General features: G+C 46.1%; 1 protein-coding gene across 2 annotated transcripts in view; it reads right to left on the bottom strand.

Annotated features, from left to right (window-relative positions):
• Positions 1–1,521: 1,521 nt before the first annotated feature.
• Positions 1,522–23,542, bottom strand: part of bsnb (bassoon (presynaptic cytomatrix protein) b) — a 70,735-nt gene continuing 48,714 nt past the window's right edge. Inside the window, exons 4-13 of one of the 2 annotated variants that reach the window (XM_060068944.1) lie at positions 21,448–22,230; positions 14,180–20,371; positions 9,856–11,941; positions 8,359–9,455; positions 8,082–8,184; positions 7,844–7,987; positions 7,480–7,535; positions 7,262–7,385; positions 6,821–6,957; positions 1,522–4,707 (exon numbers count right to left, since the gene is read on the bottom strand). In XM_060068944.1, coding sequence (XP_059924927.1) covers positions 7,495–7,535; positions 7,844–7,987; positions 8,082–8,184; positions 8,359–9,455; positions 9,856–11,941; positions 14,180–20,371; positions 21,448–22,230 — 10,446 coding nt within the window. In that variant the 3' untranslated portion in view covers positions 1,522–4,707; positions 6,821–6,957; positions 7,262–7,385; positions 7,480–7,494. The remainder of the gene's footprint in view (positions 4,708–6,820; positions 6,958–7,261; positions 7,386–7,479; positions 7,536–7,843; positions 7,988–8,081; positions 8,185–8,358; positions 9,456–9,855; positions 11,942–14,179; positions 20,372–21,447; positions 22,231–23,542) is intronic. The other variant, XM_060068945.1, reaches the window with a different exon arrangement.

Genomic DNA, 23,542 nt, shown 5'->3' with positions numbered 1-23,542 from the left:
GCTTTTCAATTTGAATAAAGGAACTCAAAGAATTTGACAAAATGTTATTATATTTTTATTGTTATAACTTTTGCAAATTTAATTGAGGATTGCATTGTCACTTTGCATATTAAAATACACTTTGAATAACGTATTTACAAATTACATTATAAAATTGCATAATGAATTGTCAATTGCATAATGTAATGGCAAATTGCATTGCCATTTGAATTTTGCTACATATATGCTTCCATACCGTCGCCTTTGGGGTGAACACACAGTTAGGACATCGTACTTTTGTTTTGTCCCATGTGGGACGTTATTAGGTATTCACTGATCTGTCGAAACCTATTGTTAAAGTGGGGTTCGTTTGGGCATTATGATTACCTTTCCGGAAAAGAAAAGCCTATAGCTCAGCTAAGCCCCTGATTTCTGTAGAGCTCCCATTTGTCCAATCCGTTTGAATCTCATCTAAGTCCCCCTCTATCATTGATAGCTACATTAATACTTTATTGATCCCTAGGGGAAATTAAAAAAATGGGGAAAGTTTCATGAAAGGCAACTGACTTTGGTGCTATTTTTTTTAAGAGAAATACGACAGATAAAATAGGATGCAATAATGTGATTGATTCAAGTTGAATAAAATATGTCAACATAAGTTATATTGAATAAGATGAACATGATCAATGTTAAATAGAATGAATAAATTCAGATGTTGCATTGTGCTGTGGATGGGCAGTAGGGCTCCGCTTACAACCACACTGTTTTAGTGGGGCCATTCCTTCTGAAGGGCTTCCAAACTGGGAGCTTTGTTGGGGAACCTGATGTTCGGTGAGGTCACTACCTTGCAATCCTTGCCCTAAAAGTATTTCCTGTGGATCCTGGCGAGTGGACTGTTGGGGTTGAGAAATGCTTTGGTCGGCTTTGCTATTTATAGAGGACTGTACGGACACAGTCCTACCTACAGGCTGCCTGACGTCCCAGCTGGGACGAGGCCGGAGGCTGGTATCCATGGTGACCAAAGACATCAGGATCAGTGGATAGAAAATAATGGAGGATGGGGCGATCGGGGCAATCAATGAATCAATAAATGTGATTAAGGAGAGAATGAGAGGTTATAGGATGATCAGGACCTGTAGTGGAAGGGTCGGGCCGGGGATCGTCCCAGAAGCAGCTGGGGGTCCACAAGCTGAGCGCTGACAGTGAGTGCAGTTCTGCATGCCAATGTTTGAACCTCTTGTCCACCATTGTGTTCCTGTTGTATCATAATAGTCAACCAAGTGCGTCTCCTTTTCAAGCAGAGAACACATTTTGTCCAAAAAAACATTTGTCCACAAACTGCGAAGGGTTTATGCACAGATTTCTTTGTACGCAACGTTGATAAATTGCAACACACACACACACACACACACACACACACACACACACACACACACACACACACACACACACACACACACACACACACACACACACACACACACACACACACACACACACACACACACAAAGCTGCACAGTAGACATTGATAACTACCACACTTATCAATTTTTTCTTTATTTTCTGATTGGAAATTTCAAGGTCAATATTTTTTCATTGATCACATTACTTGACATGATGCACCAATATTTACTCTTAATCTGTTTACAGGAATACAATGAATAGAACACAAGGTTTCACAACTGACGACTGATGCTTCGCCCATTGCACTTACAACAGTGAATGAAATTCTCCGGACATTATTCATTTTTTCTTTGCCCCCTCTGACTCTCACACCTAATAGGTCATATCGGCCGTGTTGAACCAGACCCCCCAGTGGTCTGAGGAAGGCGCTCGTCCACACTGCACTTTGAGGGGTTTGTACATCTCGTTTTTAATTGACACAATATGCATAGAAACTATACACAGACTGGATATGCTTCTGAATACAAGTTTTTCCACTGTTGTCCACTGTCAATACAAGTCAGCCACATACACTTTTCTTATTTATTCATAATAATAATAATCATAATAAATGTCATCATTATCTTCATCATTATCACCATATCGTCTTCATCATTCATATAATAGTGATAATAAATCTATATTTTTTAATACACAAAGGTTGGCAGCAAATACGGCATGGGGATGCACATGATATCCGTATTCAGAACTTAAAATATGTACATTAGATTCAACGTGTATTTACAGTAAGATTGTGTCTTTCTAACCACCTGTGGATAGGGTTAGGGCTGGCTCATGCATCTACTACAAACCACAACGTCTCTCTATCCATTGTGGTCAATATGGTCCATTCTCCTCCTCAGATCCCCACAGGAAGTTGATCTTACCGTACTTCCTGCGATACAAAGGTACATTGTGACATGCCCTGATTTGGTGAATGACTGGCGAGTTGGTGTTTTTTTTCTTTTTTGTTATTGAAAATGTTTTGTTAAGATGTAAATATTTGACTAATCAACATTCGCTATGTTGGCCTGTGAAATTCAAGGGGTGGTCGTCAAACCAAAGTGAAGACATGCCTTGTTTTGTGTTCGTTCTTGTTCAACTCTGAAAGATAATAATAATCGAATCATGCACCTTCCCCGATGGCTTGGCCGTCGAATGCTCTGATCAACACAATGACACCATTCCTTTCTCCCCAACAGATTATACACCGACACCCAATATGTACATTGACACGTATTGATGAGAAGTGCTGACCATCTGCGTCACATGTTCATAGCGGCACAGACAGGAACTGGAAGCCAAACACGGAGGAACCCTGCTCAGCCGTAACACACTGAGACTGGATGAGGGCTTACAAACAGCCGGACAAAGCCAAGCAAAAAACCCCATGCTTACTAGCGACATGATGGTTGACATTGAGAACGGGACAAGTCTACACAATTAACCCTTTGGCAACAAATCCCCGGACAGGGAGAGAGGGGGGGTCTAAACATGCCACGAAAGAAATAAACAAAAACGAAAAAAGAATAAAAATCTAGTTCATATTCAATATTTCAATCCATACACACAAGTTGCTAGGTAAAAACACTTTCATAGCCTTTTCTTTTCATAATTTCGTTGTTTTCTTCTGAATTACAAGGATAGTAAATGGTGGTAGATTAACTAACTTTCCAAGTTTAAAATGAATCATTGCATAGAACATTTTAATTGACAATTGCTTTAAACCACGTGTGTGTGTGTGTGTGTGTGTGTGTGTGTGTGTGTGTGTGTGTGTGTGTGTGTGTGTGTGTGTGTGTGTGTGTGTGTGTGTGTTTGGGGGGGGGGGGGGGGGGGGTTACGTGTCAAGTGTGTTTTTTTCTGTGTACATGAGTTTATGTGTGTGTGTCTAGTTGTGCATGTGTGTGTGGGTGTGTGTGAAGGGAGGCAGTGGGCCCAGCTCGTTAGTGGGATGATCTCGTTGGTGGGTTAGTAACCTTATTACCTCGTCTCGATGAGGCTAACCTTATGAATAAAGTTCAAATAAATACATACAATCACGCCCCTCAGGGTCTGCTGAATGGAGAGCTAACAAAATCCTGTCACACAACTGTAACTGGGATGCACAATGTGTGTGTGTGTGTGTGTTTTTGTGTTTATACCTGCCTCGATGCTATGTGCATGAGCATAAAATGTGTTGACGTGGTACTGTAAACGCTCTGACAAAAGAGTTATTCATGGACATTCATCAACGGAGATGTTTCACGCTTTACCGATAATTTAAATGACATTGAAACCATTGTGCTATACACCATTTGCATGCTATTGCTTTTTAAATCAACAAGCAAAATATTGAAATGCTAGGTAACTCGACCATAAAGTACATGGACAAATGAAAAAATAAACATATACCAAAGAGAAACACAGAACAAGTCACAAAAAAATATTGTATGAAAATGCAAGTAATTTACATAATATGTACTCTGATTTAAATTAACATATATTAGTTTACAGTTGTGCAAAAAAAGAAATCGAACGTATGGATGGGTGTTTTAAAAACACATGAGGTATACAATTCAAAAATATGCAATGAATAAGGCTGTTCCATTCCTTGAGTATCAGGCAAAAAAACATTTGAAGAAACTAAAAGATGAGAACAAATCGATACAAAATGTAAGTCCCCAGTGGACAGTTAGTAACAAAATGAAAGCCCCAGTGGACAGATAATAACAATGGCTTTGCAGTGGTTACCGATAGCCCCGGCCCTGCGTGGTGTCAGCTCACACTCTGTGGGCACACTGGCAGGTCTCCCCTCCCCTCAACTCTCCCCAAGAAAACAACGTTTTGATATGGGCTTTTGATTTTCAATTTGATTGACTTTTTTTTTCTTTTCTTTTTTTTGTATTTTCAACCTTTGTGCGTGCAATCTTCATTTCCACATTTACACAACAGAACACCAGAACAAAAATACATTAAAAAAAAGAGGAACAAAATAAGAAAACATTCAAAGAAAGGGTCAAATTCCCAATACTGGAATGTAGAGAGAGAGATCTTAGAAAAACAAGCATTCAAGGATCAAAGTAGGGTGAGTTTGTTGTTTCTGTGGTGTGTCTTGTCTCTTAGACTCGGTGGTGTCATTGTTGGCTATGGTACGCCTCTTTGGTACAAGGAAAACCTATGAAATTCACTAGTTGACATCTTTACGTTGGAAGTTATGAGAAGAAAAGGATTTGAATTCATCAACGGAGAATCAAGTGTCCCAGCCAGACGTGAACTCCCCAGACAGCAGCAGCTCTCAGTTAATCCTGCAGAGGGGAAATGAAGCAACCATTAGTTCTGCTTTCACCAGAACAGGATGGAAAGGCAATTAAGTGCTATAATATTACTCCCATACCCAGTACTATTTTGCAGCCAAGCATCTTTCTTCCAGTAGTTTAAATCCCGGGTCAAACACCATGATCCCCTCACGTCACACTCTGTTCACTGCCCTGCCCCAACCCCCTCCCCCCCCGCCCCCACACACACCCAAACGATTACAACATGATCCAACGCTGGGCTTCCCTTGCTCCACCAATCACAGAGAGGCTAGGGCTGCTGGTAATCTGTAAATCTGAGCAGGTCTGCCTGCAGCTCAGAGCAGGGTTTAACTCCACACTCTAATGGAGACCACTGAGAGAGAGAGAGAGAGAGAGAGAGAGAGAGAGAGAGAGAGAGAGAGAGAGAGAGAGAGAGAGAGAGAGAGAGAGAGAGAGAGAGAGAGAGAGAGAGGGGGAAAGAGGGAGAGAGACTGAGAGAGAGAGGGAGAGGGAGAGAGAGAGAGAGACGGAGAGAGAGAGGGAGAGAGAGACAGAGACAGAGAGAGAGAGTGAGAGAGACAGAGAGAGAGAGTGAGTGAGAGAGAGAGAGAGAGAGAGTGAGGGGGTGTTTTTGACTCAGAGGTCATCAACACCTCTGAAACCCAGGTACAGTGTGTGCGTGTGTGTGTGTGTGTGTGTGTGTGTGTGTGTGTGTGTGTGTGTGTGTGTGTGTGTGTGTGTGTGTGTGTGTGTGTGTGTGTGTGTGTGCGTCTGCGTGTGTAACTGGACAGTGTGTGGGATGTGACCCTTTGCACAGCGCACGCTTCCCCGGATCCTCAGATCCATTTTCTTCTTTAATTGCGCCCCATTGAGAGGGATTAATTATTAGTTCATTCCAGTAATCAGCGCTACCTCACTGTTACTCATGGTGGCGGTGTGTGAGTGTGTGTGGGGAGGACAGATGGGAGGGGACTGAAAGCACGTTCGTGTGACGTGGAGGAAAGGGAAAATTATACGAAGGGCATGCATGTGGCTGACATTAGAGCCACAATTAGCCTCTTCCTGATTGTGGTGGTCCAGCGGGACATGTGTGGGATCGGGGAGACTGATTGAACCCCTGGCAGTTCACAAGGAGTTCAAACCAGCAACCGGACAGGTCCACTCGTTATTAGGAATCACATGAGCACCACACCATACATAGCATAACAGCACACCTGGCATAACAGCGCACCTGGCATAACAGCACACCTGGCATAACAGCACACGTAGCATAACAGCACACCTGGCATAACAGCACACCTGGCATAACAGCGCACCTGGCATAACAGCGCACCTGGCATAACATCACACACCTGGCATAACAGCGCACCTGGCATAACAGCACACCTGGCATAACAGCACACGTAGCATAACAGCACACGTAGCATAACAGCACACCTGGCATAACAGCACACCTGGCAGAACAGCGCACCTGGCATAACATCACACACCTGGCATAACAGCGCACCTGGCATAACATCACACACCTGGCATAACAGCACACCTGGCATAACATCACACACCTGGCATAACAGCACACCTGGCATAACAGCACACCTGGCATAACAGCGCACCTGGCATAACATCACACACCTGGCATAACAGCACACCGTGCTACATTGAACACATGCCTGATCAGTATGATATCAATTATATATATGACTTATTGATTAGACCCATAACACGCAGTTCCTAACTCAAAAGTACGTGTGAAATCTGTGAAACCAGTAGTTAAATCTCTCCATGGAAAATATCCCCACAATATGATTACAATTGATTCTATATTTTATTTGGTTTTTAACCGTAGAATACCAATAGCACTAACAATATAACCCCCTTGCGTTATACTGGTATTAACTGTCATTATGTGTAATTTTACACTATGATCTCGCTGTGGCTTTAGGCAGTGACTTATTTCCTTATTTGTTGACCTTGTTTTATTATGCAGCATTGACAAATGTCCTGCGTCTGTCAATGGTTCAAAATCCAGCCGATCACAGCCCATTAGAATAAAACACACACACACACACACACACTCATGCACACACTCCCACATATTACTGATCACATGACCCGTACTCACTGAGGGTCAACGGGGGCCGCTGGTCTCTGAGGTCAAGTGACCCCAGGGCTTCATCATGCCTCCATTAAACCACTGAGCGTCAGCGGGTCGGTTCAGGTGTCTGGGGAGTCCGTTACTGATGAACTTTGATTCCACTTCTGTTTGGTCACCAAGGAAACAAAGAGTCCGTTTGATTTAGAACTGGACTCTACACAAACAACCAAGAGCCTTCAATTAACACTTTCAACACTTGATATTATGATATTAATAACTTAATTAATAAGGATAATCAATCAATCAATTCCTTTTCCAGATTTCCCTCCAGAAAAGTTGAAGGGAAACTGGACCCATATGTATGTGTATGTGCTGTGGCATATTCCTAAAGAACATATATTTTTTTTATTTCTTTAATGAATGTATTTACTTGAGGATGGAGTCAAGAAGGGGCATATAGAAACTCACTGATGCGCTCCCACCGGCCGCCTCGCTTATCCTTGTTTCATATCTTCTAGATGGTGAAATGTGTTAATTCCTGCAGTTTCATAGGTTTTACAAGTACAGAGCCCCCAATTTCTCTTCAGTCACTCTAAAAAGAAAAGACACATTCTTAAATGTTGATTACAGTAAGAACAGATTGTTTTTTTATGTGTTTTATTATTAATATTATAAAATGTTCTTACCCTTTGTCATGTTGTTCACCAAAACGAAGTGAACTTTTTACCGAGGCCAGACAAAGCTAAGACAGAAAAGAGAACATATATTGAACCAAACCACTGGCAATACAAAAACATTCCATACACAAATCACATCATCATCATCATCATCATCATCATCATCATCATCATCATCATCATCATCATCATCATCATCATCATCATAATTTTACTGTACCCCATTACGCGTTCCCCAAGTAAAAAGTCACAACAGAAATTCTAGGACATGTCTATTTATTCAGATGCAGGTTTATGAGCGGTCTGTTGGGGTTAGGGTTAGCCATGCGGTGTGTATCCTGTGTGTATGCATTATGTGGACGGAGGAGCTCACCATCTCCCAGCTTCCCGGCCTGCTCTGCGGCCGCTCCAGGCAGCATCTTGGTGAGGACGTTCTCTCCGTCGGCGGCGGCCTGGGGGGGCGCGGCGCCGCCGATGCCTCCGGCCTTACTCCCGATCCCCACCGGAGCCTTGGAGCCTGTCAGGGACGGACACACACCCCGTCAGGAGAGCATTCACAGAGGGACCCCTCTTTGTTATTGGCTGGGGGGGGACAGGGTGGGAGGCGTTACCGATGCCTGTCAGTGGAGGCGTGGCTGTTTTAGGGGGCGTGGCGGCGGCGGGCGGGGAGGCCCTCATTGCTGCAGCGGCTGCAGGGGCATGGTCCATTTTTACCTGTTAAAAGGGAAAGCATATTGGGGACCTGCAATCTTTTTCTATTATGTCAGTGATATTATACACTCAAAGAGTTGAGCATATATATGCATTAAAAGTACTTCACAAATAAAGGTTTACGGAGGTTAACATTCTAGAAAAAAATATTTAAAATGTAAAGTATGCAGTACTGACAGCTGTCGGTGCTGGTGGTCCTGCCGCAGGCCCTGCCGCCGGCTGGCGTCCCAGTGGAGGGGTCTGGCCAGGTCTGGGCTGCTGTAGCTGCTGCTGCTGCTGCTGCTGCTGCCCTGCCCCAGCAGAGGCTGGAGTAGGCTGTGGTCCACCAGTAGTGGGGTGAGGAGGCTGGCCCTGCTGCATGGCCTGCTGCTGGGGCTGATGACGCTGTTGTTGACCTTGTTGTTGACCATCTGGTGTCTCATTGCTGGACTGTCTCCCAGTTTGGGCCGGGCCTCCTGGACGCTGCTGCTGCTGCTGAGGCGGCTGCTGATGTTGCGGCTGCTGCTGATGTTGCGGCTGCTGCTGATGTTGTGGCTGCTGCTGCTGCTGCTGCTGCTGTTGAGGTGGCTGCTGCTGCTGCTGCTGCTGATGTCCAGGCTGCTGCTGCGGCTGTTGAGGCTGCTGCTGCTGATGTCCGGGCTGCTGCTGCGGCTGTTGAGGCTGCTGCTGCTGTTGAGCTTGCTGCTGCTGCGGTTGAGGCTGCTGCTGCGGTTGAGGCTGCTGCTGCTGTTGAGGTTGTGTCTGCTTGTGACCTGCAGATGGATCTGGCCTCCTGGAATTAGCCCTTTCTCCGGGGGGCCTCTGGCCTCTACCTCCCGAGCCATGGTTATGGCCAGCAGTCGGGTCCCGAGAGAATTCTCCCGAGTCCCGATGGCTGCCTTGGGTTGAGCGCGCTTCGGGACCGCCCCTTCGCTGGGCAGAGGAAGAGGTTCTGCCCTCGGTGCGGGCAGCCGGGTCTTTGGCGTGTGTCCGAGATGAGCGGGAGGCTCTGGGATCTTCTGAGGCATGGCGGGAAGAGCTGTGCCTGCCGGTGCTGCTGCTGCCGTGGTGACGGTGTTCCCGGGAGGACGTGGATGATCCGTGGCGTTGCTGGTTGTACTCGTCCTGGGCCCAGTCCTCCTCAGGTGGCTCATCGTAATCGTGGTAGGTGTGCTTTACGTTACCACGCCTACCTGTGGACGAGTGGCCACCACCTCCATGGTGCCTCGACCGGTCTGGGCGGGCCTCCCTCGGCTTCTCAAACCAGTCAGTCTCTTCTTGACCCAAATGATATGCTTTTTCGAGAATCAGAATGAGGAATCGTCAATTATTATGACATTGAGATCAGGGAGTAGCATGCGGATCGAAGTCATGCACGATAACGGAGAAGAACCCCCCCGCATGCAACAAAGACAACATGCAGAGTCCACAAAAAAGAGAAAACCGAAAAGAATAACCCAACAGTAAAAAACAAAACAAAAAACAAAAAATGAAGATATCTAAAAATACAGACATAAAATGAGGCAAAGTTGGCAATGAGGATTAGGGAGCTATTCAAGTTGTGATAAAAAAAAAATTAAAATAAGAACAAAATAAAAACAGTAATACATACAACAGTAATACATACATACTTCTCAGCAGGCATTTGAGAACGCAAACGCAAGCCCCAGGCGGTGATCGCTCAACACCAGTTACCTTCGCTGTCTGAAACGGCACAATGCATGTCATCTACGAGGTAGGGGTCATCCGGTTTGTAGACATGACTCCTGGGCTGGTCCTTCATGTGGTGGTCCTGCACGTCTGGCAGGGAATGGCTGGAGCCATACTGGTTTCTAACATCGTTGGCATCAGGAGCACCAGAGCCTCTACCGATGCCCACGGGCTTCCCCACAGGGCTGAGCGGGCTCTCCTCCTCTGAGTTTTGGCTACGCATGGGAGGTCTGCCTCCGCGGCCCGTTCTCTGGGACCTCTCCATAGCATCCCTCTCGTAGGACTTACTCCTGTAACCTGTGCTGTCCCGGGAGGAGATCTTGTCCATGCCGTAGCCGGTGGATCTGGACCTTCCAGAGCCATACATGCGGTCCTCTTCCTCAAGGCCTTCTCGGCTGGTGCCGTAATACTTCTGCTGATCGTACGTGTTCTTTTTCGGGCCATAGCCGTCGTCTTGTTTTTTGGATCTCGACACAACGGTGCAGCTGCCCCCCGTCGAAGTGGTCATGGTGTAGGACGCCAGGTCCGACTCGACGTCCCGCGCCTCCTCGATCGGCGAAAACTTTGAAACCTTCTGCTCCATTCCCTGTTTTCTGTGCTTGCTACGTTTAGAAGAGACCACGGCCGGCGCCAGGTTCTTTGAGGAGGCTTTCTGGGTGCCAGAGCTGCAGCGTGTGTTGGGGTGTTTGTAATCATCATAATAGTACGAGGAGCCGCCGCTCACGGTGGACCCGGCGTGGCCGTCCACGCCCTGGTAGCCCGCGGTGCCTGCTGGTCGGCCGTAAGCATCCACAGACTCGTCCTCAGGCCTTCCGTAACCTCTTGAAGACCCGTTCTCACCTCCATAGCGCCCTCCTGCAGGATGGCCGTGAGCATCGGTGGCTTGGCCCGCATTCTCTTTTGTCAATTCACTGATGTCATCAATCATGACATAATTCCTTGGTATATTCTGCTCTAGGTTAGTGGTGTACAGCCCGTCGTGGGCATATGCAGAGGTGGGGCTCTCCACTGGTTGAGTAAGGCCAGGCTCAGGGGGGCGGTACTGACCATAGGTGTTACTGTAGACTGCGCTGAAGCCAGTGTCTGGAGCTGAGGTAGCCACTGACACTGCCGGGTTGCTAATGACCTCGTAGTTGGTGGGCAATTTCTGCTCAAGGTCAGCCAGAGAGGTCTGCCTGGGTCTTTGGTGGACTGTAAGGATATCTGCCTGGGACTGGAAAGGGAGGACGGGCTGATAGGAGCTATGGCTGGGGTAGGGTAGACTCTGGCCTGGCATAGGCTGGCAAGGAGGCTGGAAGCCCTGGTGGCCATGCTGGGGCATGCCAAGATCTGGCTGATAGCTGGACTGAGCATACATGTGCGCGGAGTAGGACCCTGGAGTCTGGTATGCGGGGCCTGGTGGCGGGTGGGGCTGAAAGGTTCCTGGCTGTGGGGCAGAAGATGAGGGGTATTGAGGAGGTTGAAAACCTATCTGTTGATATGCAGAGCCTGGCGGCTGTGCCGAGGGTTGGGTTTGAGGGTACGGATAGGACATATAGGTAGAGGTCGAGGGATACTGTTGAGTTGCGTTGAGGTCATTAGCAAAGTGGCTCAGTGGTGCAGTGCTTGGCCTTGATAATACACCATTAGTATCAAAGTTTCCAGTGGCAGCTGCAATCCTGAGGTTATTCAGCTCGCTGTCTGACATGTAGTCCCGGGCATCGCCCATACAGCGCAGGTAGGCAAGGTCTCGCCTCTCTCTGTCTTTCACCATGGTCTCCTTCCGCTGAGTGATGCCTAGCTCTAAGTAGCGCAGCTTGGCGTCAATCTCCTTCTCCTCCTCCTCCAGCTCGGCCTGCTGCTTCCGGAGCTTGGACGACTCCTGCTCCACCATCTTCAGCTCACTGAGCAGGCCCGCCTTGGTGACACCCTGGGCCGGTCTGGGCAGAACCCTCTGGGGCATCCCGGGGGAGCTGTACATTTGAGCTGGAGTGACGATCGGGAGGGGGATCTCCTCTGGCGGGGGGCTGGGGAGGGTCCTCTTTACCTTTCTCATCAGAGAGTTCTGCTGCTGCTGCTGCAGGGACGCCATCTGTTCGGAGACGAAGAGGAACATCGTGAGCAAACACTGAGCTATAAACAGAATGCACTTATGCAAATCCCACTCATTATTGTACTGTGGACTCACTGGGTCTAAGCATGCCTCTCCTAACTCATAGATGGAGGACTAAGGGCCCTAAGAGGGGATCATCTGTACAATAAAGTCTAATAAAGACTTTAGCATTGAGAAAACGTTGCCTCCTTATATTAAAATGAATTTATTTTATTTGATATTAAATTAAGAAATATTTGCTGTTATGTAGTCCGAGAAGGTCTGGATATTAGAGGATTATAGTGATTTAATTTAATTTAATTGTTATTTAATTATTGAACCTACTGCTCAGGGAATCAGTTTTGTTCATGATTATCATCATTGTCTCAGTTCCTCAAAATGCAAACATTGTACAATCAATAGTATATATGAATAGTGTCATTTGTTTTTACATTTTTAACACTTTTTATGGATTATAAATATATAGTATGAATGTCAATGTCTGCTCCTCATTATGTCAACAGTTATGGTGACAATAGAGTAAAATGATTATACAAAAAAATAAATCTGTTGAGAGCATTATTAAACATAAATTGTAAAAGGGTCATTCTTCTCAGCTATTTCAAAAATATTAAAGTATTCTAACGTTGTCATAATCCAAAATGCCCTCCCTGGCATGCGATGATCAGACAATGTATCAAAGCATTTATATAATTACCAAAAGAGAATTACATTTCTTACTTACAAATTAGCGGTTTTGTGTAGACCCATGATGACATTTAGTGAGGTAACGAATTATCCAGAAAGAGAAATGTATTTCCCACACACAGATATAAATCACAGACCAAGAACCCAAAAATAAAAGCTCTTAAAAACTGCTGTAATCCTCATCTGATATGTGCGTGTTTGTTCCTCGGACGGATTTTGCAGCGACTGCAGAGGAATATGAATATATGTTGACCAGCTGCTAACTAGCAGGAAGACAGCAGGGCAAAGGCAGGATGCTTCCACATTGTGTGTCCCTGTGGCAGCTCTTAGGGCTGTGCCAGATTTAGAAGAGAGCACCTCACCCTGAGAGTGGCTAACAGAGACTAAAGGGAAGAAAGGAAGAAAGAGAATGACAGAGGAAGCAGAGGGAGATCCAGACAGGGAAACATAGAAAGAGGAGAGCAGAAAGGAGCGACGGACAGAATAAAATGAAAAGAGAGGAGAAAAATATGAATTAAATAATGGGCAGAGCCGTTCTGGCATGACCAGCTGCTCTCCGGAGAACATTCTGTCACTTCCTGTGATGCCAATCCCTGTGTGTTGCATCTTCTGTTCACACAGTAGTGCTCTGCAACACTTCAGCCTCTAGTCCACACTATGAAATAAGCTTATATTATTGGAATATTTGAGTTATTATTTGTAGGTTTTCCAATGCTTTGTTGGATACTGCAAGGTCATATTTGAGTAACTCACAGATAACATTTATATTTATAATATATAAAAAATATAATCTGGTTGATTTGATGATTACCAATTCAAACAACACATAACGCCAGTATGATGCATTTACAAGGTCGGCCATTTTCGCGTACATACTCAACGCTGTGTACTATGTGTGCTAGCCCCATCAATAGGTATCACAAAGCTGGCTCGGTTCATAATCATGGGTTTGAATTTGAGCTGAAACAGGGGGTTCACTTGCACTTTTTTATTTGAGCCTGGGATAACACAAGCATGAACAGAGTTAATGGCAATCTAAAAGATTATCAGGTTAAGTAGATGATGTTGATGATGTTGTGTTGTCCTCCAAAAAATTTTCTTCTTTTATATTATTTAGTGATTCATGTCAAACTTGTTTTTAACAAAGATCATTTTTGTTGGTTGTTAACACATTGGTAATATTTTAATATATACTGTTAGGGTTACCGCGCCTATCACACCGCGCCTATCATTTCAAAAATGCTTATTGGCATAATGTTCATTATGTTATAATTAAAAATAAATAACTGACGATAAATAACTTTGGCCTAAATCATCAAATCTATTATTGGACTATTCACATATGAATAATTTGTTACACTACTTCAATGTTTCATTGTTAAAGTATAAAAGTTTTTCTGATTACTTTGGTAGGTGTAATTGAGTGTATCAAATGTGTACATTTTATATATATATAGAAACAAAGTTACATTGGAAGAACAACAAGCCAGGTATTTGAAACCCTTCCAAGAACGGCTTCTGATTGCCTACCTGGCTGTTGGAGAGCGCCTGCTGGTGGTACGGGGAGAAGCGGTTCTTCCCGGGGTCCTCAGAAGTGGGGCTGAGCGGCTTGGGGTCGGACATGGAGCGCTGCACACTCTTGATGGGTCGGGGCAGGCTCTGGTGCCGCTGCGGCGACTCGGCGGTGAAGGCCTTCTGCTGGGGCGTGACGTGGGCCTTGTTGAGCTTCTCCTGCGAGGCGAACGTGGTCTCCAACATACGATGTGGGGAGAGCGGGGACACGGGGGAGTACAACACCTGGGGAGACTTGGGAGGCTGGCGAGACTCGTGCTGCTGCTGATAGCCAATCTCCAGAGGATCCGGTTTCCTCCTCTCAAACTTGGCCACCCCCTGGAGGCGTGGAGAGGCCGGCTCAGATGGGTTGGCGCCCACCATGTGGAGGCTGGTGGAGTAGGGACTGATGGTGGTCGGCACGCTAAGCTGAGGGGCGACGACACCCTGGGACTGGGCCTCTGGTTCCGTTTGACAGGCAAGACTCTCTCCTTTCGGGGTCCTTTCAGGGGAGGCGATGTAATGCAACAGGTCAACCTTTGAGGTCTCTGCCATAGTGATGTGAATCGCAGGAGAGACCCTTCCCAGCTGTTCTGGCTCTGTCTGGCAGGAGGAATCGAAGGTGGTTTGGATAGCGATGCTCGAGGAAGACACTTTGGCTTCTGATTTCTCAACGTTTGCGTCAGAGTGCTTCGATACGCGGGACCTTCTGCGCCTCACTGGCTGCTGGTCCCATTCTCCCTGGTCCTCTTCATCAGTCTGCACACTGCAGTCTGCAATCCGCCGAGTTCTTCTGCGCCTGTTCAAGAATCTGTCCTCTCCGTCTTCATCATCGGTTTGCACACAGCTGTCTGCAATCCTCTTCTCCTCTTCAGAGCCATCTCTCAGTCTTGGCATTGAATTCTGTTTCTTCATGACCCTGGAGCTAGCAGGGTCCTCAGTGTTTCTCAGTGATACCTCTGAGGAAGAACTATGAATAGGCCTGCCTGCCATTACTGCTTGTACAACCTGTCCATCCTGCCAGAACTGAACACTCTGGCCATCCTGCTGGATCACTCGACCACTCTGGTCACAAATAATGAACCCTTGAGGTGGTCCTCCTCCAACCACCACCCCTTGCATGGCCCCCTGTGCAGAGGTTGCTGCAGCCGCTGCAGCTGCAGCGCCGGCAGCTGCCTCTGCTGCTGCTGATGCTGCTGCGGCCTCAACCGCTGCCGTCTTCTGCCTCTTCTGGTCCTCCAACTGCTGCTGCAGCTGCTGCTGCAAAGTCTGAATCTGGTCAAGCTGCATTCTCTGTTGGGCGAGCTGCTCCCTTTGCATGATGAGCTGGGTCTCTCGCTCGGCTTGCTGTTGCTGAAGGACTTGGTGTTTGATTGTCTGAAGTTCCTGGATCTCCCGCTGGACCAGCATTTGTTCTTTCTCTCTGTGTCGCTGGAGCTCCATTCGGTCTCTTTCAAGCTCCTCATGTAGGCGCAGTTGCCGCACCTTTTCCAGCTCCACATGCTCCCGCTCTAACTGCAACATGTGCTCTTGTTGTTGACTTAATCGCTCCTCTTCCTTGTCTTTGCGTGCGTCCATCGGTGGAGAAAGTATTGAGCAGGTTGCTTCTGAAGCAGTAACTGGTGCAGTCACTAGGATTTGGGCTTGGGGTTGCACTAATGCCTGAGGTTGGGGGTGTGTTACAATATGACTTGGTGATTGAGTTTGAGTCAGGGATAATGCTTGTGTTTGAGGCGGCATCTGAAGACTTTGTAATTGTTCCTGCATTTGGTTTTGCTCATTAGGTAATTGAGCTTGAGAGAGTGACGTAACATTCTGGATTGGGATTTGAACTTGCTGGTTTATTTGCTGAAATGCTATCATGTTAGTCTGAATACCTGGTGCAGACAAATGTTTTGCCCCTAAATGAGCAACAGTTTGGGTTGGGGGTAATGTTGAGCCGATGGTTGGGGGCTTCCCTAAGTAGACTGGGGTTTCCTGGTCAGAAGTGGTATTGGAAGTAGGGAGACCTGGGCCAGGGATTGAAGTAGGATACTGATTTGAAGTAGGATAACAGTAGGGTCCCTGTGTAGACAGAGGCATTCTAGGAGTCACTTGAGGCAGCCTGGTCAGACTAGCTAGTGGAACTGGAGTCACACCTGTAGGGTAAGGTCTGTATGCACCTCTTGGCATGGGACGCAGGACAGAGGAAGGCTGGGTGGTTATTGGTAAGGTAGAAGCTATCGGTGTGTTTATGGTTGAATATGTCATTCCGTCTGTTCCTCTCATAGCTGCAGGGTACAAAGCCCGAATACTTGCTTGCCTTGCATTAATAAGGTTGGTTAATGATTGGCCATGTGCAGTTGGTCTTCCATCCGGACCATAGAGAAGGTTGGCTCTGATTGATGCTAAGCTTTGACTTAGATTGAGTCTACCCACAGGCCCACCTCTGCCTCCATACTGCATTAGTTCAGGATTTGCAAAGCGACTTCCATATTGGTCCATTGAGTTGAGAGCTGCACACATGCGACTGATTTCTCGAGCAGTAGTTGCACTGTATTGTGCTAGATTTGCATCGGTTACCCCTGGTCCATAGCCATAATCTGAATTGATATTTGACATGGAGCCATAACGACGCAGAGGTAATGGAGACCCACCCACGTCTGCTTGGCGCAAATCTGTGTAGGATCCATACTGGGCACCCATGCCTTGGTAACCGTCATAAGACTGATTCACGGTGCTCAGATCAACTGCCCCCTGGTGATTCCTCTGATACTGTTGAGGGCCAACATCTGTCATAGATGGCAGCATGTTGTCAGACATGGATGGCTGTGAGCCTCCTGGGGGTTGTGGTTGATAGAGTTTACGTTCCTCTGCTAAACCCTGCACAGCTGGGGCTTGCTGTTGTTGCTGCTGGCTGGTGTTATAGTGCGGGGCAGGAGGAGGGCGGGCAACTTGAGATGGATCAGAGGCAGAGTTTTCATCTGACGTCGCTGCCGTCTGTCTCTGAGTGAGAGAACCCGTGCAACTACTAGCAAAAGGCATTTTGTAAACCACATCACAGCAAGCCGCCTGGCTCTCTGGTTTGAACTGTCCTGTCAGGTCGAGGACCTGTGGAGGAGGTGCCGGCTCTTCTTTCTTTACCAGCTGAGATATTGTGCCTCCTTGTGATGCGTTACTCTCATCCAGCTGAACCATCATAACATGGGGCTTTCCGGTAGACAAGTTCATTACAGTGGGCTTATTTTTCAACTCTAATGCAACACCACTATACATATCATGGGACTGGTTAGAAGCAGGGGCCCCAGTTGCAGGCTGAGGCGGTAGAGGGGCTACTCTAGGAATGGCACTTACACTCACCACAGGCTGGGCACTACTCGTCTGGCTAACTACAATATCTTTCTTCAGCAGCATTGGTTGAACCTGATTCGCTAAATTGTAACGTGCAAATGAGGATTGTTGCTGATGCTGCTGGAGTTGCTGCTCCAGAAGTTGCTGCTGATGCAGAAGCTTCTGCTGCTGTAGCTGCAGCTGATGCTGCTGGATGCCAAGGTCCTCCAGGCAGGCATCGATCTTTGGAATAGACGGATCGGTGAGCTTCATCTGTGCTAAACACATGGCTGATCCAACACCCTGCCCCAGATCCACACGGTTCAGCAGAGGATCCCCATACACCACCTGCTGCTTCGGCTGGGTCATAAACATAGAGCCTGCCATTGTGACGCTCACAGTGGTCGGAGTTGAAACCGCTACATGTGGTTGTTCTTGGGAATTCAGATTCATGACAAGTGATTGCACTGCTGTGTGTCGGATGGATGGCTGCTCTGCTCCTATGGAGTATCGTCTGCTGTCAGAGGCCAGGGACGTCAGATCCATCCCTTGGTCCGTCATTATAATTGGTGCAGGTCTCATCGGGGCACTCAGGTCGACTACGCTTCCTCTTGGATGCACTTGGCCTTGTCCTCCAACCATTGATGAGCCTGTATTATGAGATATATTTTCCATTGACATTGATCCCCGGCTATAGCTGGATGCATTGTTCACTGTACTAATATTAACATTTTGGGAAGAATGTCTTGGGGAATGTTGTGGGGAAGTGGGAGAAGTAGTCGAGGGCGGCTGAGAGCGATACATAGGCTTACCGCTAACATCTGTTGGTGATGACAAGGGCGATGTTGACGAATTTACAGTAATGGGCTTGGGAGCATTTGTTGTTTCAGAGCCCAACGTTATCACCATTACTGGGGTTTCTTGGGAGGACTGTTGTCGTAAAAGACGGGGTGGACTGGATTTTTGGGGAGACTGGTTTCCACGGGGTGCAGCTGGAGCTGTAGAACCAGCGGGCAGAGAGGGGAGCTGTCGACCAGAGGACCGCAGTGATGGTGAATTAGTAGGACTCTGTGAAGGTGAAGTTGCGGGAGAAACTGGCGGACTTGGACCTTTGAAATATGAAAAGACCTTGGAGGAGAGGGATGCTCCAGTTTCAGAGGATGTGGCCTGTGTTTGCCCCTGAGGACCTGCGCTGTGAATGGCAGAATTACTGCCTGCCTGGCGAGCAGTTTGGGCGCTCTGTTGACCTTGGCCTTTCCCAACCACCCCTCCAATTTTGGCAGTCTGAGACATCATTCGGTTTTGGGTTTCTTTTGACAAATGTTGCGCTCCCTGTATTCCTGTGATTCTCGGATCATTCCCAGTGGATGAGATGGACAAAGGTGAATTTAACTGGGTGGGGCTTGAGCCTGGAGTTAATTCAGCTGAATTATCTAAATGCTGTTTATTTACAGGCTGGTTGGTGCTGTTTACAGGTTGGCCTTGCTTCTGCATCATCTGTGCTTTCCTCATCATCTCCTCGTAGACCTCTTCTGCACTTTTCAATGTTTTGTCAGGGGGTGATGTTCCAGATGATTTTTCAGTAGGAGAGTAGAGGGATGTAAACGTTGGAAGGTTGTATTCACTTCCTGATTTGTACAATTTTCCACCAATCATCTCGAATCCTTCTGCCTCTGAGTCCACGGAGGGGGAGTATTCAGAACAGGAGGATCGGTGGAGCTCCTCCATCTCGGCCGCTTGCCTTAGCTCTTCTGTTGGCGATGCATCCTCGATTGGAGAGAGGTTGCTGGGGGGAGTTTTAGATCTTTCTCTACGTCTTTGTGCCCGTAGCTCCTCTTTGTCCCTCTTTGTCTTCCTGGCGGTACTACGGATCCTCTGCTGCTCCAGATCCCTCATTTCCTCCTGCTCTCTGAGCAGCTCTTCCTCCTCCCTCAGCTCGTCCTCCTCTGAAGAGTCCTCGATGGTCGGCAGGAGCGGCCCATGTGACCGGTGACGGGCCTTCCTCTGCTGCTTGGCCTCTTCTAGTTTTGCCCGGCGACTAGGGCTACTGTCACTGTCGTCCTCCATGGAGGACACGGACGTGGGTGATGTTCCAGACGTGTAGCTTGGGGTGGTAGCAGGTAGGGTGGAGGAGTACTCTCCCCTGGATCGCTCCTCCGGGGATCCCGTCAGGCTCTCCATCTCCAGCTCTGGTTCTCGTAGGTCCTGCTCAGGGTAGCTGTTTGTGTTGTTCAGCTCGATAGTTTTGAACCGCCTGAGGCCTCCTTGAGAGGAGAGCATGCCCTCGGCGTCCTCCCCATCAGCTCCTTTTGTGTCATCCTCAAAACTGTTTGATTGTTGAGTGAGCCGTCGCCTCTCTTTTCCTGATTCCCCACCACTTTTATGGGCCGTTTTGGGTTTCTGGTTTCCATATTCATCTACTTCTTCCTCATCAGCACTCATCTCCATGATCTGCCTTCTCATGATATCTTCATCCGTCATTTCTTTATGTGTCTTCTTCTGCCTGACAGGTAATGGCGAGAGGCCGCTCTCGCTGCTGTCTTCCACATAGTCATGTCGTAATTTACAGCTCAGTTCATCTTCTGACTCTTCTCGCGCCGCGTCTTCGTCAGAGTTGTATTCCGGCTCATGTCCGACGGACAGTGAATGTGGTCTCTGCTTCTTGTCTGCGGTCTTGGCCTCTAGAAGAGGCCTCATGGAGCTCTCTAGCTTGTTGATCTCGGGGTGCCTCGAGGTGCCCTTTTCATTGAGCTTGATTCCCTCCTCCCAGATTTGGCCTACGATCTCCCCCTGGGAGCTGGAAATCCCATCAGAGGAATAGCCAGTGTCACTCAAGCTCTGTGTGCTCGACTTGTTGGAGTCCTATGGGGAAACAAGAGAACATGGTTCAGTGAAAATTTATTCACTGAACAAATTATTCAGATTATTATGCCATAAAACAATTCCTGATATGGTTTCTTACAAAGCTATTGTTTAGCAAAGACTAGTAGGATTGAATAGCCCTAACCACCAAGCTCATAAAGATACAATATAGATCTAAATATTGTGATTTTCTAGTAATATTGGACAATATATAATAACAATACTGTGGAATGTGTGTGGTTGATGGTTGCTTTAACCAGCCATCAACCACACACACTCCACAAATACTAATCCAAACATTTCATAACAAAAAAACAACAATTTTTAATACAATTTAAAAAAGGTAAAATCAACCCAAAATCTGGTTACTTTCAAATCAGATTATTGATTAAGTAACGTATAATTTATAAGTGTAGATAGATGTTTGGTCTGGTGGATAATTTAGACTTCAATTGTAATATGTTTTCTGGTGTTTGGGTTGAATTTTCCTTTCAAATAATCCACATACAAATGACTGAATAAATTGACATACAGGGTGAATATCACAGACAGATAAACAGAAGGACATCTACGGACAAATGTTTTTCGGTTACATGCTTGTTTTTCATTTTTGATGCATTCTCCAGCGTATTCTTCGAAACCGATGAAGAATAATGAGAATTCATGGCCATGCTCAAAATGTCTCAAATGATTCCATCATGGATAATCAGACACAAAAAAGGTTAAAAAGGAACATAATGCAATGTGGATCAGGAAAATGGATGATGATGTAGTCACGTGGTAATAAATCTTTGAAGAAATTCCAATTAATTAATGAATAAATAAATACATAAATGAGTCGACAAATAAAATACACAAAGAAAAAAACATGATGAAAATATGTGAATATATCATGAATCGTAATCATTAAAACAGATAGAAATAAGAAAAAAATATATAATGAAGTTGGATAAAAATAAGGAAACAAAAATATATTAATGAGATGTATGGATGAGAAGTTACGTAAATTAATAATAAAAAAACACATTATGAATCAAGGGTAACAGGTGAAGAAGAAGAAGTTGCAGGTAGCTCACTTCATGGTGTCTTGACTTCTGAGAGGTTTCCGTTATCCTCTGATCTTTTGTGGAGCTGATCGCTACTGAAACAGCTTTCTTGGATGAGGGCTTCACTTCGTCCTTCTGAGACTTAGCTGTGACTTTGGTCTTCTCCGGGCCTTGTTTCTTCTGGACATTACCTGTGGGTTTAGGTGGATTGGGACCTGCTTTTGCAGGGGCAGCGCCGGACTTGGTGGAACTGGGCCCTGCTTTGCCAGCAGTGGCTGGAGGCTTGGCTCCAGACATTTGTGGACCCTTATTTTGAGCAGATATCTGAGCCTTTGCCTGACTAGGCACTTTACCCTGGCTAGGGCCCCTGCCTTGGTTAGCAGACAGGGCAGAGCTTTTATTCTGTGCACTAGATTGGTTAGAGGTTCTCGTTTGAGGAGAGCTTACCATACTTGGTGATGAGGTTTGGGAAGGAACTTTACTCTGAGGAGAAGATTGGGTAGAAGATTTGGGTTGAAGTTCAGGTTGGGCTACACCTTTGGTTTGAGAAGAGGGTTGGGGGGTAGGCCCTGCCTTTTTGACGGAGGAGATAGGGCCACTTACTTGGGCACCTGGTGGTTTCTGTTGCTGTTGAGGACCTGTGGGCCTATGCCCTGGAAGTTGATTGGGTGTTTTCTGATGAGGTGACTGTTGAGTGGCTGGAACTGCTGTCCGGGGTGATCCCGTTGGCTGTGGAGCAGGAGGAGGAATATCTCCCAAGCTTCCTGACAGAGCCCGCTGAGTCTGACAGTTCAAACAGAGCCATTCGTTCTTCTGTAAAAACAAGACAAAATCGTACAATTAGGAAGAGGGAATTTTAATTATACTTAAAGCTTCCACTATTGGCCTTTTTTGTTCAAATGGATTCATTCATGCTTTTCTAAACTCACTCATTGCATGCACCTTATTCTGTACAGCAAACAGAACTTAAAGCTGCTGTAGTTTAGATTTGAGAGTTGTAAAGAGAGAGAGCAGAAAAGAGCAGAAGAGAGAACAATTTTGAGACTAAACAACCAAAGGAACCGCCCCTCCCTGTCTGTTCCCTGCCTTTCTACCTTTTACCGCCATTGAGAATGGTTGTATTTCATGCATAAGTGAATGACAGGAAGATCCAAATGGTACATACAGAGGCAGGCACAGTCCACTCAAAACAGATATTCCCACAGCTCATTTAACTCACTAAAAGGTGATGGATAGCTTTGTCATTTCTAACAAATGACACACAAATAATAGCTCTTGAATTTTACCTAGAGCATCTTTAAAGTGTAACAGTATGACAGAAACATTCAAATTAAAAGCAAAAAAATATGTTTCTAGGGATGCAACGGTCATTGAAGGACAAGGAAACAGTAGAATGCGCCTGAGAAGGTTAATATTTTAAAAGCCTGTCAGAAACAAGCCTTTCATCCTCTCAAGAAGACTATATCATCTGTCAAAGATAAGCGCTTTGAAAGGGCACAGTTGTGCTGCGAGAATACAAATAAACATATCGCTGGTTAAGATGGAGACCCAGTCTACCAAGTGCAATTCCACTTGGAAAGGTCATGGAGTTTAGTTTACCCTTATACATCAGTTTGAGCAGGATGAAGCAACCACCTCTATAAACCCAGGGCAATATTCAAAATCCAATAGACATTACAAAATAAATGTGTGTTGGATCAATAGGACAGCTCAAAAAAAAAAATAATACATACATACATATATAAATATATATATATATATAATATGTATTATTTATTTTAACACAAACTAAGGTTATGGGACTAGTGAAAGCATATAAACCTTATCAGCTAGATATTATAATATATAATTAGGGGTGGGACCAGCAAAGCTGCTTGGTCCCCTATTGTTTCTGTAACGTGTTTTTTTTCTCTCAAATTCTGTAAGTCATACTGCAGCCTATACCGTAATTTGAAAACTCTTGAAATGTTCAGGTATGTTTATCAATAACCCCGACTACCCATAAACCCACATTTTCGGTACTGCACACAAAGGTGGCGCTATTGTAAAAAATTATGAATTAGGCTTATTTCTCCTCACCAGATTGACCTGGACTCAAAATTCTTTCAGAATATATATCTCTAGA

Source organism: Gadus macrocephalus, chromosome 13 (genome assembly GCF_031168955.1).
Source record: "Gadus macrocephalus chromosome 13, ASM3116895v1".
Lineage (NCBI taxonomy): Eukaryota > Metazoa > Chordata > Actinopteri > Gadiformes > Gadidae > Gadus > Gadus macrocephalus.
The sequence above is the reverse complement of the archived record's forward strand: the minus strand, read 5'-3'. Positions and strand labels throughout refer to the sequence as shown.